Source organism: Emys orbicularis, chromosome 1 (genome assembly GCF_028017835.1).
Source record: "Emys orbicularis isolate rEmyOrb1 chromosome 1, rEmyOrb1.hap1, whole genome shotgun sequence".
Lineage (NCBI taxonomy): Eukaryota > Metazoa > Chordata > Testudines > Emydidae > Emys > Emys orbicularis.
In genome coordinates this window covers 136,516,940-136,532,680 of record NC_088683.1, presented here as the reverse complement: position 1 = coordinate 136,532,680, position 15,741 = coordinate 136,516,940, and the positions used below count along the sequence as shown (strand labels likewise).

Sequence of the window (15,741 nt, the reverse complement as noted above, 5' to 3'; positions counted from 1 at the left end):
CCCATCAGTCTGCGGATGGTAGACCGAAGTTCTCAGGGTATGTATATGGAGCAGCGTACAGAGGTCCTTCATTAGCTTCGACATAAATGGGGTTCCTTGGTCGGTTAATATCTCCTTCGGTAGCCCCATTCGGGCAAAGATCCCCACCAGCTCTTTGGCTATAGTTTTAGAGGCTGTGTTCCGCAGGGGGACAGCTTCTGGGTAGCAAGTAGCATAGTCCAAAACAATAAGTATATATTGGTGGCCCCGAGCCGTCTTCTCCAGGGGTCCCACTAGGTCCATGGCTATTCGCTCGAAGGGGACCTCTATGATGGGAAGGGGTACTAAAAGAGCCCTCAAGTGGGGACGGGGACTGTGCAGCTGACACTCCGGGCAGGAGGCACAGTACAACCGCACTTCTTCATGTACTCCGGGCCAGAAAAACCGTCGTAGGACTCGTGCCAGGGTCTTCTCTACCCCCAAATGCCCCCCAAAAAGATGACTATGAGCAAGACTTAATACAGCATTCTGGTGTTTTTGAGGTACTAGGATCTGCTGTACCTTCTGCCCCTGTACTGGTGCAACCCGGTATAAGAGATCCTTCTTCATTATGAAGTAGGGTCCTGGTCCCTGGGTTTTCCCTTCCACGGGGACCCCATCTATTTCAGTCACCTCCTTCCTAACGTTGTCATACCTTGGGTCTTCTGCCTGGTCCCGTCCAAAATTTCCTCTCCCGGGGCTAATCTGCCCAAGATCTAGGGGCCCAGTCTCTGTTGCCTCTACTGGTTCAGAAGCATTAGGGTGGGGGTCAGACTCAGGTGCTTCTCCCTCCTGCGTGGCCTCCTTTTCAGCTGCGCGGGTCCGCCTACGTACAAGAGCGACCCTCTGGCTTTGGGTCAGTATTCGGGTTCCCAAGGCCTTAGCTGCCCTTCTTTCCCTTTTTGTCTTTCTACCTTGTCTGGGAGTGGAGAACAAATCTGGGAATATTTCAGAGAAGATTGGGGGTTGACAGTCTGCTGTGGATGCCTCATCAATGTTAGGGTCCCCATCTTTCTCCAATCCCCCTCCTGGGAGTAAGTTTCCAAACCCTGGGAAGTCCCTCCCTATGAGCACCGGGTATGGGAGTTTAGGGACTACACCTGCTGCTACCTCAGTAGTGTTCCCTTGGATCTCGATTTTTACTGGGATGGTGGGGTAGTAAGTAACTGTCCCATGGACACATGTTATCCCCGTACATTTAGCCTGCAGCAGCTGACTACGCTTCACGAGCTTCCCTGAGATAAGCGTGATAGCACTCCCCGTATCAACCAGTGCCATGGTCCCTACCCCATTTAGTTTCACTGGTCTGGTATACATATGTGGGGTTAGTGAGACCCCCACAAGGTGGATTAGGGAGCATGGATCTGCCCAGTTCCCCAGGTTACACTGCATAGGCTCCTCAGCATTGGGACACTGTGCAGCTATGTGTCCCCACTCCCCGCAGGCATAACATCTGTATGGAGCCCTAGGCGTTCCCCAGTCTCTTGGTTTGGGCAGTCCAGCACCACGATCCTCTTCTCCCTCAGTGCTCCGACTCTTTGTGGCCTCTGATGGGCCTTCAGCCTCTCTCTTTTTCCACCAGGGCCCTCCTGGTGGCCCAGTCACCCGAACTTTAGGGCTTGGTGCTGCTAGTTTAACCCGGGGTGCCTCTTCCTTAACTGGTCGGGTCAGCTCCCTCGCTGTCCTTCGCCTCTCTACCAGGGCGACAACCTCGTCATAGGTGGAGGATTCATTCTGGCTTACCCAGGCACGAAGGTCTGGTGGTAGTCCCCTCGTGTATCGACTCCGGGACTCTGTTTGCAACCACTTTCGTGCGAGATGGATGAGGTAGTACAATTGGGACCGTGGGGTTTTGTCTTCCTGGTACCTCCAACCGTGATACTGCTGGGCCCGCACTGCTGTCGTTACCCCAGATCTGGCCAGGATCTCTGCTTTCAGCTGGGGGTAGTCTGCCGCAGCCTCTTCAGGCAGATCATGGTAGGCCTTCTGGGGCTCCCCACACAGGAATGGGGCAAGGATGCCAGACCACTGATCTCGAGGCCAGGCCTCCCGCACGGCTGTCCTCTCAAAGGCCAGAAGGTATGCCTCTACATCATCCTCCCATGTCATTTTCTGCAGCCAATGGCTGGCCCGTATGAGCCGCGTCCCATCATGGCCGCGATTCAGCTCTGTAAGGGACTTTACCTGGTTTACCAGTTCCCGCAACATAGCTCGGTCTTGAGCAGCCTGGTCCATCAGCAGGCGATTAGTCTCTTGCTGCAGCCGCACTGCCTCCTGTTGGGCGGCTGCCTGGACACGGGTAGCCTCCTGCTGGGCCACCGTAGCTTGTATCAGTGCCCGCACTACGTCATCCATTGTGGTGAAAAAAAATAAACCCTCTCCCTTTTTTTTGTTTTTTTGTTGTTTTTTTTAAATCACCCTCCTTCTTCCGCCGTGCTGTGCACCCCAAGATCCCACTCCTGACACCAGTGTGACAAAGTTCCTCCTGTATCTTGGTGGGTCCTGCGCTTATTGGCGGATTTTCTTGCCTCAGAGATTCACCATGTGGGTTGGGGAACAGCCCAGAGACCTTCCCCTCTGGAAGAACCCACAGTCCAGGTCAATTGGGAGGTTTGGGGGGAACCCGGGCCTGCCCTCTACTCCGGGTTCCAGCCCAGGGCCCTGTGGACTGCAGATGTCTATAGTGCCTCCTGTAACAGCTGCATGACAGCTACAACTCCCTGGGCTACTTCCCCATGGCCTCCTCTAAACACCTTCCTTATTCTCACCACAGGACCTTCCTCCTGGTGTCTGATAACGCTTGTGCTCCTCAGTCCTCCAGCAGCACACCCTCTCACTCTCAGCTCCTTGCGCCTCTTGCTCCCAGCTCCTCACACTCCCACCACAAACTGAAGTGAGCTCCTTTTAAAACCCAGGTGCCCTGATTAGCCTGCCTTAATTGATTCTAGCAGCTTCTTCTTAATTGGCTCCAGGTGTTCTAATTAGCCTGCCTGCCTTAACTGGTTCTAGCAGATTCCTGATTACTCTAGTGCAGCCCCTGCTCTGGTCACTCAGGGAACAGAAAACTACTCATCCAGTGACCAGTATATTTGCCCTCTACCAGACTCCTGTACCCCACTGGTCTGGGTCTGTCACACTGGGTACAGTCATTCTACTGCCATTATTGCCTACCTGACTGTTAGATTCATTGGTACTGGCATTACCTTTCCTCTCAATGTTCATTCTCCTACCCCTTGTGCTTCCTTTCTCCATTGCTGTACTCTTTCTTACTTGATTTTCCAGTCAATATTAGAATCAAGCATGGAGATTACATGAGCATTTCCTAACCGTCTTCCCCAAGTTCCTAGTTTACAGCTCTTTTAGTCAGTTGTGCCAACCTCCATCCCAGAAGTCTGTTTCCCTCCTACTCAGATGGAGTCCATCCTATGAGAACAGTCCTCTGTCCATGAATGCCTCCCAGTGGTCAAACATCCCAAAGCCCTCCTTATAGCACGACTGCCGGAGCCATCTGTTGATCATCATAATCTTGTCTCGCCTTCATTCTCCTTCTCTAGGGAAGGGTAGAATCCCATTGACGATCACCTGAGCCTCAATTTCTTTAAGCAACCTCCCTAACCTGGTATAGTCTCCCTTGATGCATTCCAGGAAGAATTTGGCAGTATCATTTGTTCTCATGTGAAGAAGAATCAATGATTTTTTTTCTGCTCCCATTAGGATCCTCTTCGGCCTCAGGTCCACATCCTGTGTTTTAGCTCCTGGCAGACAGCACACCCTTCTGTTCTCCTGATCAGCCCTGGTGACAGGCCTGTCTGTTCTTCTTAGTAGGGAGTCACCAGTCACATAGACTGGCCTCTTCCTGGTGCTGGTACAATTCTCTGGCCTTCCTCCTGTTCTTTCTGTCTGCAAGTCCTCTTGTCTTTTGTTCTCCCTTGCAATCTTCTGTGAGTCAACCTGTATCCTCCTGGGGCTCTGCACTCTGGGTATCTACATTGACTCTACCCCTCTTCTGAGGGCACTAGCTGCATTTCTTTTCTCCCTTGCCCTCCCATCTTCTGTTACTGCCTGCTGTACCCCCTTCTTCATTTTCCAACTCCGAAAACCTGAACTCTATTTCTCCTTTGCTAGCTGGTCTTTTCCTCTGCTTGGTTCTCATAGTCACATGCTTCCACTGGCCACTTTCCTCACCTGGCAGTCTCCCCTCACAGTTCTCCAGTCCAGCTTGCATCTGAGAGTCTTGAGTTTTTCTTTCCGCCACCTCTTGTTTTCCCTCCATCATCTGCTTAAATCCCTTTCAAAACTCAATGATAGTTTCCACCTGCATCTCCAAACCTTCTCTTCCATCAGTTCTATCAGGAGGCAATCCATACAAACAAAGCTCTTTTTGGGTACCTGCTCCAGGATCATGTACATCCTGCAGCTTCCACATCTGGTCATCTACATTGTCTCTTCCATTCATTAGGTCACTACCACTGCTGTCTCTGTGTCTGTCAAAACCTTCCTGCCTAAGCTCCTGTCAAGGAAAAGAAAAAAAGAAAAACAAACCAACCAACCAAATACCAAAACAGAAGTAGAACACCACACACCTCCTCTCCCAAACTCTCCTTATAAACTCCCACTCAAATGCTCCTGTTTTCAGCTCTGTTTGCTGGCTCCTGTTCCACTGGCTGGCTTCTTTGCTGCCTTTATAGGCCCTCTGATCAGGTGATTATGTTAAATGCTGGAATCATTGAATATTGTCTGTTCTTTTCAGATTTTCACAAGGTTTAAATAAAATACTACAAGACTGACTTTTTTTCAAGAAATTTCAGTCACATTGAAAGATAGGCCACTTCTAGCATTGAATGAGCCCTGGGACCAGAACCACAGGCTGACATTTGAACGGATTCACCCGTAAGGTTCTAGTTTTGGATTTCTCTGATCTTGGTAGATAAAAATATCCAGGATCAACACAGACCTTGTGTTCTGTCTGAGCGGTAAACAAAGCGTGAAATGTCTGGCTCAGCCTACCTAAAACCAACATTAATTATTTTTATTATTTATTTTTAGGATGAGACCCATTTTCTTTTTTTGACATTTTTAGTTTTCCAGTTATTGAAACATCTCTCCCCACCAAAAAAGAAACAGTTTTCCTCTTTTCTATTCCTAATCTTGTGATGCTGTTGCTGCCCCCCCACCGCTACCTGTTAAAGATCCTGATCCTGAAAGTGACTCCATGTGATTGGACCCCACCCCACCCCCCCAGTGCTTCTACGGCAAGTTTGCAAAGTTGCCAAACTTGCAACTTTAGGGCTATAGTTTGCATCGTCCCACATTATTTACATTATTTTTTAATTCAAATATTTGGAATATTATCCAAAGAGTGGGAACTCCTATTACAAATTTCATCTCTATGTAGGGGTATTGGTTTAGCTGTGCTAAATTCTAGCCGCAGTTAATGGGAGTCAACTGAAGCTTAATGGAAGATCTTCACTCTGAAGTTAATGAGAGCCCCATGCTGCTTACAGCTGAAGGCAGAGTTCAGCCCTGTGAAGTTTTCCCTTTGTTTTGTTTCTGATCATACTTTTGACATTACTATTGTCCAAGGCCTCCCTTCTGTTTTAGCTAATAAAATATTCATCTGTATTTGGCAATTGTATATGTGAGGAAAAATTACAGCAATGATTGCAATTCAAAGCCCTTTCACAGCTACAGTGAATGAAAGTAGATACTTTTGGTAAAACATGGTGGGAGAACAAAAAGGCAAATATAGGAATGAGCGGTTCAAAATACTCCTTTATTTTTCAGTTGCAATCCCTGACCTAGTCTATGTTTATGCTGGCTTAAAAAAACAAAGTCAGGTGAAACACTCCAGAAAAGATACCATATGTTGCTGCAGGCAGGAGTTACGGCATTATTCAAAGTCCCAGTATAAAGACAGAGCTAGCATGATGTTTTTTCATATTTGCTGTTAAGCAGCCATACGTAAGAAATGAATTAATCTCTGCAGTAATCTGAGTAAATATGGTACTGTAAGTGTGTATCCTCAAACCAGTTTTGCAAATTGGGTCAGAGAGCTGTAATTAACCTAGATGAAGTGGCCTTTATTTTCCACAGTATTTGATCAAAATAGTAGGTTACACTAAATAACTCCTTTAATTCACGACACCTGAATAAACTGCAGGAAAATCACCGTGGAATGCATATTTCACTATCTGCAGCCATAAAAACAGTACATCCTGGATAAAACCCTTCCTTTATTTCTACATTTAAGTGAATGCTAAGGATAAAAACCTTCCAGATTGAAAGGTGCATCACATGAAAGCAATAACCAACCGTGCTTTTGAGACTCACATTGTGCTTCAGCATTAGAATGGAATAATTCTCTAGTACTTCTCTAGTTTAGGGTCCTTCCCATGTCTACTATAAACCCTCTTTTCCACCTAAAAATATTACTTGGCTGTTTCAATGCACATCAGGCTGAAAGTTATCAGACTGGATGTAAACTATGAAAGAAGGGGGCTTGAGCTGGCTACGCTATATTTTTAACCGAGTGGTATTAACAAAAAGTTCATGAATAGTGTCCAAAGGAATTTTGGATTTGATTATCTACCTCTTTCCCCATCGGTTTAAATTTTTAAATTGAAAATGTTCAGCTTCTTTGACTTGGGCTACTTCCTTTCTTTATTTAAAATTTTTTATTGTGTCCAAGTTTTCTAACTTAAAAGTAGCAACTTTTCATAATACTCTCTGTGCCACATGTTAAGGATCCAAATATGGGGCCATGGGGCCTCCCTGGCACGGAGCCTGTAACAGCTGTGCGGTCCAGCCAGGCTCTGCAGCCACACAGATGTACTCAAATCCTAAGGAGGGGAAAACTATGTCAGCCAGTAAAGAGGGGGCCCTTTGCCCCTTATCCACCAGATTAGTTGTTGGCGAAAGGCACAGCCACTCAACATCAAAGTTTTGCAGAACGGGGTTTGCTCATAAAATAAAGATCTCAGTTTCACCCCTGTCCCCCTTCTCTCTTTCCCCAACCCACGGCATCTGTGTGCTAGTAGCACCACAGGCAATGCCTAAAGGGAGAGAGGTTCTTGGATCTATATGAGTCCCCCCTCACCACCCTCTCACAATAGGTATGATTGTCCTTAAAACTGGTTGGCTTGTGAAGTAGCCAATTTGCAAAGAGGTAAAGGGAAACTTACTATTGTGCAAATTAGCCGGAGGCTTTGGGCCTGTCTCAAGGACATACCTTAAGATGATGTCAGGTTCTATTTATAAATCCAAGTCTATATTACTGCAGTGGACACTTGGTAGTACCCATTATAGTTAAGGATGCAAAAAGTTTCCATTATTGGCTCTTGTTTTTATGTGCTCATAACTTTCCAATACTGTCACCACTTGGACTGAAATTTTCCTTTGTTATTCTATGCCAACATGCAAATGTTTTGGGGAAGGCTTCAACAAAATCCTTCAGCTGTTTCTGAGTTTGAGAGAGTGGAAAAAATACACTTTTGCCTGATGATAAAATTCTAACCACACTCTTTTGAATGGGACTCTTGCAAAAATAACTAGTTCAAAACTTGACTGAGCCTGGACCTGGTACTTAATGAGAACTGTTGCTTTTGCTTGGTTTTGCACATAAAAATGTCTGAGTAAACTACAAAACAACTTCATAGCATGCTCAGTATCATCTATATGTATGTCATTGCCCTCCACTGGATAGAATCAGAACTTTTCAACAGTTTCATAGGCACTATAATGCTGACAGCTAACACAGATTTTTATTCTTATTTAGCTCAAGTGCTCATGTCCTGTGTCTTGGATTGATTTTGTGCCTGCTGTCACTTAGAAGCTCAGAGGGGCCAAGGTGTCCAGCATAGTGACAACCATGAAGGTCCTAGACTGGCTCAGATTTTTATCACAAATTGCGTATTATAAAGTTTACAGGATGTACAATGTGTAAAAGTTAATTTTGCTGTTGATGCTTAAGTTTGCATTAATGATGGGACTATTGAGTGTTTCTTTTTTACATTTAATGTTAAGTAGCTGGATAAATGAGTTTCTGGGAGTGCTCACAGCTTCTTTGTCATCCCTAAGGAATATATACATAAAGGTATTTACTCTGGACTGATTGGTTTTTATAGAAAAATTGAAAATGAGTACTGAAAAAAATCAGTACAGATCTAGTTTTGATTGGCCTAAATAATTATTTTTAGTATATTAATTGACTTCACGTGACACATTTGGGACCCAGTTTCATCAGTGATCCCTGATATAAAATTCCTTTTTAAAAAATCTGAAAGTTCACTTCTTAGACAGTAACCCACAGCTGCTTTTTCAGAACTATTCACAATATCAAATAAAAAAACCTTGACTGAAAAAGGCTACAATTTCAAGAGTAAATAACACAAAGAAATATAAAGGAATTTAATTAAAAGTAAATCTCGATTATGAAAGGTGTGTCACATAGTCATTTAAAGCCTTGTTACAGGAAAGCATCCTTATTCAGGAGAATATTTAAGCATGTGTTTAACAAGTCAATGGGACTTGAGCACCTGCTTAAATGCTTTCCTGAATTAGAGCTTAAAGCGGAGGACTGGGAATCAGGACTCCGGCGTTCTGTTCTTAGATCTGCCACTGACTCACAGTGTACATTTGGATAACAGACATAAGCTCTGTGTCACAGTCTAAATAGGGATAATAATAACAATGCTTAGAGAAAGGGGTTACAAGGTTAATTAATGTTTTCTATTGTAGAGTGCCTCTGAGATCCTTGGGTGAAAGGTACTTTACACATGCATAATGTTTACAGAAATGAGTCTGTCATTACAGATTTGTGCAGAAGGCTATATTAAAGCCAAGTAATTTAAATATCAAAATATTAAGTGAAAGACCAGATTGTCCTTTGCCCGTGTGTGTATGCATGCACAGGTGTGTGCATATGCAAGTGTAGGGCGGGGACAGTACAAGAAGCAGTTCAGGTGCACTACTGGGGGACAGAGAAGAAACAGTTAAAAGATGACCTGTGTGCCAGGCTCTGCATCAGCCCCTATGCAGTGCCTAATAGCCACAATTTAGTCCTAACTGCAAAAAACATTTTAAGCTGTGACTCAAAGTGATCAAAGCTTGGGAATTCATAACTTAGTAGATGAGCCTGTTCAAGGGCACTGGAACCTTTGTAGAAGAGGGGGGCCACTGGTGCTGGAACTAGGAAGGCCATGGGCCCATGCCTCCCCACTTTTTAACACGGGCATAGTTTGGGGGCCAGTGGGCAAGGGTGCAGCCCCTACTGGTGCTGCTCCGCACTTACTTGAGGCTTGCAGTTTGGGGGGCAACACCACCTCCTGTCCCCCAAACTATGCCCATGTTAAAAAATGGGGGAGGGCATGGTCCCTTGCTCTCCTCCCCCTGGTTCTGGCACCGTTGGGCCTGTTTCCTTACAAAACTGTGAGGTACATGACTTACGGTACAATTTAGATCCATCTGCATCATCTAACCCCACAACAGATGTTTCTCTATTCAAAATCAATGTTGAGGGTAACATGATTTTTAAGAACAGAATATCACTCACCACTAGGGTGTAGCAGTTAAATGTGTATCTTCTGGAGACAGTATGTGTCTGTGGATTTATTGGGGTAATTCAAATAACATACATATCTCAGCTCTGGATGTGGTGCACCTCTTCATGCTGTAGTTTTTTCCCCACTAAAATAGAATTTCATAGGTTTGTGCTTCTGTTTTACAGCTAGGGATCATTAAATATGAACAATAATTAGCTCTCCAAATACGGATGGGATTTTCAAAAGCACTCAGCCCCACCTTGCTCCCAGTGAAGTCCATAGGAGTTTTTATCATTAGGAGCAGAGTCTCCGGTCAATGCTGAGTGCGTTTGAAAAACCCATACTGAATGTTTTTGTATTATAATTTGGCATTTCTCTTTATTGCATAAATAAATACCGTTTTCTAATAGTGGGGTCTGTTAAATTGTGTAATAGCCTCCAAAGGGCAACTTGATCACTTGGGATATTTAAAAACTTGACAGTGCACTAGAGAATGTACCGTGGGGAACAGATCTTTGCCGACAGGGGAGGGTTGGACTTAAAGGACTTCACCCATGTCTGTTTTCTATTGGCTGTATCTATTTGGAGCTGTTTTTGCCCTGCAGAACCCATTTCCTTGGATTGCGCTAAATGAACCCTATAGGTGCATACAGATCTCAGGATATTCAGATCTAGATGTTTGTTTCAGGCTCTCTTTACCTGTAGGTAATGTTTAGGGTTCTGGTGTTCTACTCTTTTAAAAATTGCATTGTGTTTAATGACTGTCAACTATTTCTGTATCAAATGTACTCAGTTTACAGACAAAAAGACATTTCCCTCTTAATCACAAGCCATACAATCTTAGCTGGAGCTCTGTGAGCCAAGCTCAGTGCTTTCCTTTTGTCATAATAAAGGTCCTGTAGGCCAAACTACTAGTAAGCTTGTTTAATGGGTTTACACAAGTGTAATGATTGGAACGTAACAATTCTGTTGATGACACACAAGAAGTTTTGGAATCCAGCTCACTTGATTAATTTTTTGACTCTGCAATGCTCTCTCTGTGTATTTATGTATATACAATGTGCTGGGTGGGAAAGCGGGGGTTATATTGTATATACACACATTTCATACAGACACTCTGTGTATAAATATATATTTTTAAACTGCAAATAGTGACTTACTTAGATGGAAATAACAGTAAAATATTTCCATGAGGTTTAAAAAAAAAATATTCCTCAGTTTGTGGTACTTTGTCCAATCAACAGGAATGATTTAATCAAAGAACAATTTTAAAGTGCTACTTTGGTACGGGCACTATTTCTTTTGTAATGCACTGAAATCATTACGTCTTTAAGGCCTTCACTCTATAAAGGGGCACCTCAGAGCTGGAGAAACCAGGGCCGCCTGCCGGCTCCTTTCCCCAGTGAGTGACGGTAGGGGAGAGGCAGTTGGCTCTGTTTTCAGGATACTTGGCGGATCCAGTCACCATGCTGGCTGGCCTTTTCAAGGCTGTCATCAGATGTCAATGAGGATGTCAACATAGAATATGGCCCTCTGAGCACTGTCGCCATCTTGGGAGGATAAATATAACTTTGCTCATCTCACCAATTTTGAATGATTGGGAGGATGATATTTGCTAAATATATTTTGTGCAATATGATATTGTTATATGTGTGTAACTGTTATATATGTGTGTGTGTGTGTGTGTGTATGGGTGTCTATGTATTTGTTTGTACAGGTACACACACACATAGTATGTAATATATGTATGTGTGTTGTGTTAGGCTTGTTTCAAATCTTGTGGTTTGTTATTCTCTCCTCCTCCCCTCTCCTCCGAAGAATCAAAGCACTTTTCAAAGGACTTAATTTCCATGCTCTGGAGCTCATGGGCAACCATTCAATAAAAGCAAAATAAGGAATGTGGTCATGGTTCTAAAAACATTTCACATTCTTCGAACTGATGCCAGTTATATGCAATGACAGTAATCCTGTCTAATCCCCCACACATTTTATCTTTGTACACCTGCTTCTACTGTCTCTCTTATCAATTTATTATACTTAGAGCCAGAACTATAGAAGAAGGCAAGGCAAAGGAACAAAAGAGACATATGTGCTAAATGTACTGTGTTATAAATTTGCATTGTAGAAGAGTATTAGGACATGTTTTAGTTCATTGCTTACAGTCATCTTCTGTTATTTTTCTTTCTTTTTCTTTTTCTTTTTGTGTGTTTTATTCGGCAGGTTAACTGAAGCACACCGAATAGCTGTCAAAGTCATAAGGAGAATGCAATATTTTGTGGCCAGAAGAAAATTTCAGGTAAGCAGCAATATTAACAATAGGGACAAATGAGAAAGATAAGTGAGGGGGGGAACAATGGGTTGGACTTTGAAAATGCTCAGTGGGTACAATTTGCCCTTCAGCACAGGGCTGGGAAAAAGCCTATGTACTTAAACACTAGGCCTCATGCTTGCCTTCTACATAGGGGCAAATTTCACAATGTGTACAGAACTCCTAGTTAACGTCAGTCTGGTGCTCCAGAACATTCAAGCATTCAGCACTTCTAGAATCAGCCCCATCATTCTTTTTCACTCATATTTTTTTGTTGCACCTTTAATTTCCAGAGTAATTTAAAAAATATTAGTTTTTTTTCCTGTTGAATAAAATGATCAATATGCTCATGTGCATTGTTCAACTAACAGAAAAGACTACATAGAGGGTCCTGCTACAATGCAGTTGTATATGTATCGTACATGATGATCATCTAGTAAGCGTCTGAAAAAAAGACTGGAGAATAGTTTGAGTGCAACAAAATAGATTTAACTGTTTTAGTAGTATATAATACAATGTTGCTTTCAAAATCACGATCAAGATTTTCCAAAATGACTAATGGTTTTGAATGCCCAACTTGAGACATCTTAAAGGGGGCCTGATTTTCAGAAAGTACTGAGCATCAATTTTCTGAACATTCACCTGCACCCAAAATCACTTGTCACTTTGAAAAATCTTTCATTCACCTGCCTAAGGTCTAATTCCCTAATTTCCCATTACAATAGCACATTATTATTAATTTAATTATGATATTCTTCTTGCAGTAACTATTGACATGATTTTCAAAGGTGCTGAATACCTCCAGCACCCACAAAGCTCAATAAAATATGTGGAGACTAATTACTTCTGAAAATCTGGCTACAAGTTTCCCACACAATGCATTAGTTCATAGTTTTCATACTATTTTGAGGTGATATAAAAAATAAAAAAGAGAGAATATGGAGTATGGAGAGAATAGGTTTCAAGCAGGTTTGACGTAAGCCCTAATATGTAATCACAAGGGACAGAAATGTGAGATGAGATTGCAATGTTCAGAACCAAAGGACCTGAGTTCGTAACTTTTTTTAAGATATCCTAGCCTAGAAGTCTTTGTGTATTAGATGAGTTTGGGAAATCAATATTCAGATGACCTTATGGCCACAAAACATAGGCTAAGGTAGACCAGAGTGTGAGATAGATTTGGGGAATTCAGATACAGATGACTTGAGTTTCAGATGTGCTTGGATGTCTATACTCAAAAGACACTGAAGTTGAGATGGATTTAGAATGTTGAGTCCAAATGGCCTGGACCAATGATAACTTAAGGGGGAAAGGAGTCCAGTAATGGGGAGTCTGAGAATTACTTGCAGAGCCAGCCTTAGGGAAAATGGTGCCCTAGGTGAACTTGTATTTTGGCTCCCCTGCCGCCTCCCTGACCACCCCACATTGCCCCTGGGCCACACTGCCTCCCCCAGCCTTCCACCCATCCCCCCATCATCCCTGGCCCCACTGCCTCCCCATCCATCCACCCCATCACCCCCGGGCTACACTGCCTCCCCCCCATTACCCTGAAATCCTTTCTGCAGCCTCGCACCCCAGGCCTGCCCCACTCCTTACCTCTTGGCCACGGCATCAGCCTGACCACGTCGCCCACCCGTAAGGCTGGCCCTGATTACTTGGACTCAGCGAGTTTTGCCAAATTTGCCAAATTTTCCTGGAGGTCTCCATTATATCCTTCCCCTAGTTGTACTGTATATTGTAGTATTTTTCAGTCAGAACTTGAGAAGAGATTGTGTTTAGTCGAGGCACGTCTGTGGATGCTGTGCCAGAAGTTGGCAAGGGCATAAGATATTCAGGTCTAAGGAGGGCTATTGGGAAAATGGAAGAAAAAGAATAGAAGTAGAGGGATTTTTTTTTAATCTTGATTCTTTCCAAACTTTAGACTGGGCTCAGGCAGCATTCAATGTAGAGTACTTTACAACACAAGGCTTTAGTGCTGATGATTTGGTAGCAGGGATAAAGAGAGTTTTAGGGAGGGGAAGTGAAATTTTATTGGGAATGAGGAGAATTAATTATGCACATGGTAACACATATTTAAAAATAAAAACAAAAAACCTAGTACATTTAGGCTCTGGGCCGTGCATCATCTGTAAATAGAGAATGCCCAAAAGAAGAGAGAGGGTTAGCCAAAATACACTCAAAGCACCCCTGCCAGTCAATCCAAAGAGCGATATTGGCACTGTTTCTCTGGGGGAAGACAATAGCCTGCTTTTCTGGCCAGAAATAGTGATGTGTCAGCGTCTACTACAAATGTAGCTGAGAAAGTGGGGGGGAAGGGGGGTATGGCAGTAAATTGAAAGCTTTAAAAACACACACACACACACACATCTACACACAACAACAAAACTCTAAGCTCCGTTGAAAGCAATGCTACAGGTAACTACTGACTGAAGAGCACGAGGAGCGTATTTTGTCATTAAGAGTTTTTGCTCCTTCATTTTACAGGATTTGTTTCCACTCCAGTTGCATGCTTTTTATTTGAAATGTCTATATGGCTGCCTTCCAAGCATGACTCCAGCACATACTGTAGGTGTTCTGTGCATGTGTGCAATGGTGCATGCTAATGGCTCTGGCTGAAGCTGTGGCAGAGTGGAAACAGACAACACGATGACTAATGAGCTGTTTTCAGTTATTTTCAATTACTAGATTTGCCGTGTACCTTTTTTTTCTTGATCCAAAGCCAAAAGGAAGACATCTTGCCCCATATTTCCCACTGGGCCGATGGCTCCAAAAATGCTTATATTTTCAAAAGCAGATCAGCTTTTTCCTCCCCTAATTTGTCCATACTGCACCTTTTATAATCACATCATTTCATGCAAATTACCCAAGCTTATTTTTAAAACTCCATCTCACCAGCCATATCCATCAATTGGTGGTTAGCAGCAGCAGCTGGAGTCAGGATTAGAAAAGGGAGAAGTCAGAGAAACCCTGGAGTTTTAACCTTTTTGCCTTTGTAGCTTCACTTCTATTTTTAATCTTAGTTGTTCCTTTTTGCATCTAGAACTGTTGGGTAGATATGGGCCAAAACCAACTCCAAATCTAAATACAGTCAAGCTTTGAGGAAGCTCTTATCTCACCAATGATCTAGACCAAAACCCTGTCACTAAGCATCCCCAAAGTTTGGAAGAGTTTGAATCTGGATCCAAGCTTTATAAATTGGGCTTCTCTCTACTGTTGAGGATTATGACAGAATGACGTCTAGATGGTTCTGTAATAAACTGAGGAAAGTCACACATGTACCCTTCATTCAATTATGTACCATGGCTTTCTGTGCTTAAAATGGACTATGACACTCCAGTATTTTTCTCAGCATGTGATAGTGTAAAGGCGTAACTCTTATTGACAGTAATGGGTATCGCTCAGCTATGTTCCTGTGCTGAATATGCACTCCTTTAATTTCCAGGAATATCATATTTTTCAGTCATTACAGAGAATTTTCCAAAACAACAAAAGCTCTAGAGGATTAAAACTGATGGTCCAACTGATATAAATGAGTGATGTAAAACAAGGGTTATTACGCAGTCTCTCATATTACTCCTTTCACAGCAAGCTCGAAAACCATATGATGTACGTGATGTAATTGAACAATACTCTCAAGGACACCTTAATATGATGGTTCGCATAAAAGAACTTCAAAGAAGGTATGCCCTGTCTATCTAATCAAATATTTGATTTCTCTGGTGCTGGCTGGCTTTAGAAGAGAGGTGTACTTAATGAACAGTAATTGTCAAAAATTGCAGGCTGGGAGCATGATATCTGCAAGGTTTGACTTAGTCAGTTTTTAACCCTTTTTTTAACAAAGTTCAACATTTTTGTCAACATCCTCCGCAAAAAATC

General features: G+C 43.1%; 1 protein-coding gene across 1 annotated transcript in view; it reads left to right on the top strand.

Moving 5' to 3' along the window:
* The window catches only part of LOC135883765 (potassium voltage-gated channel subfamily KQT member 1-like), a 522,644-nt gene that overhangs the window by 489,684 nt on the left and 17,219 nt on the right, over positions 1-15,741 (top strand). The window contains exons 20-21 of the mRNA XM_065411048.1: positions 11,778-11,853; positions 15,451-15,545. Of these exons, the coding sequence (XP_065267120.1) occupies positions 11,778-11,853; positions 15,451-15,545 (171 nt within the window). The remainder of the gene's footprint in view (positions 1-11,777; positions 11,854-15,450; positions 15,546-15,741) is intronic.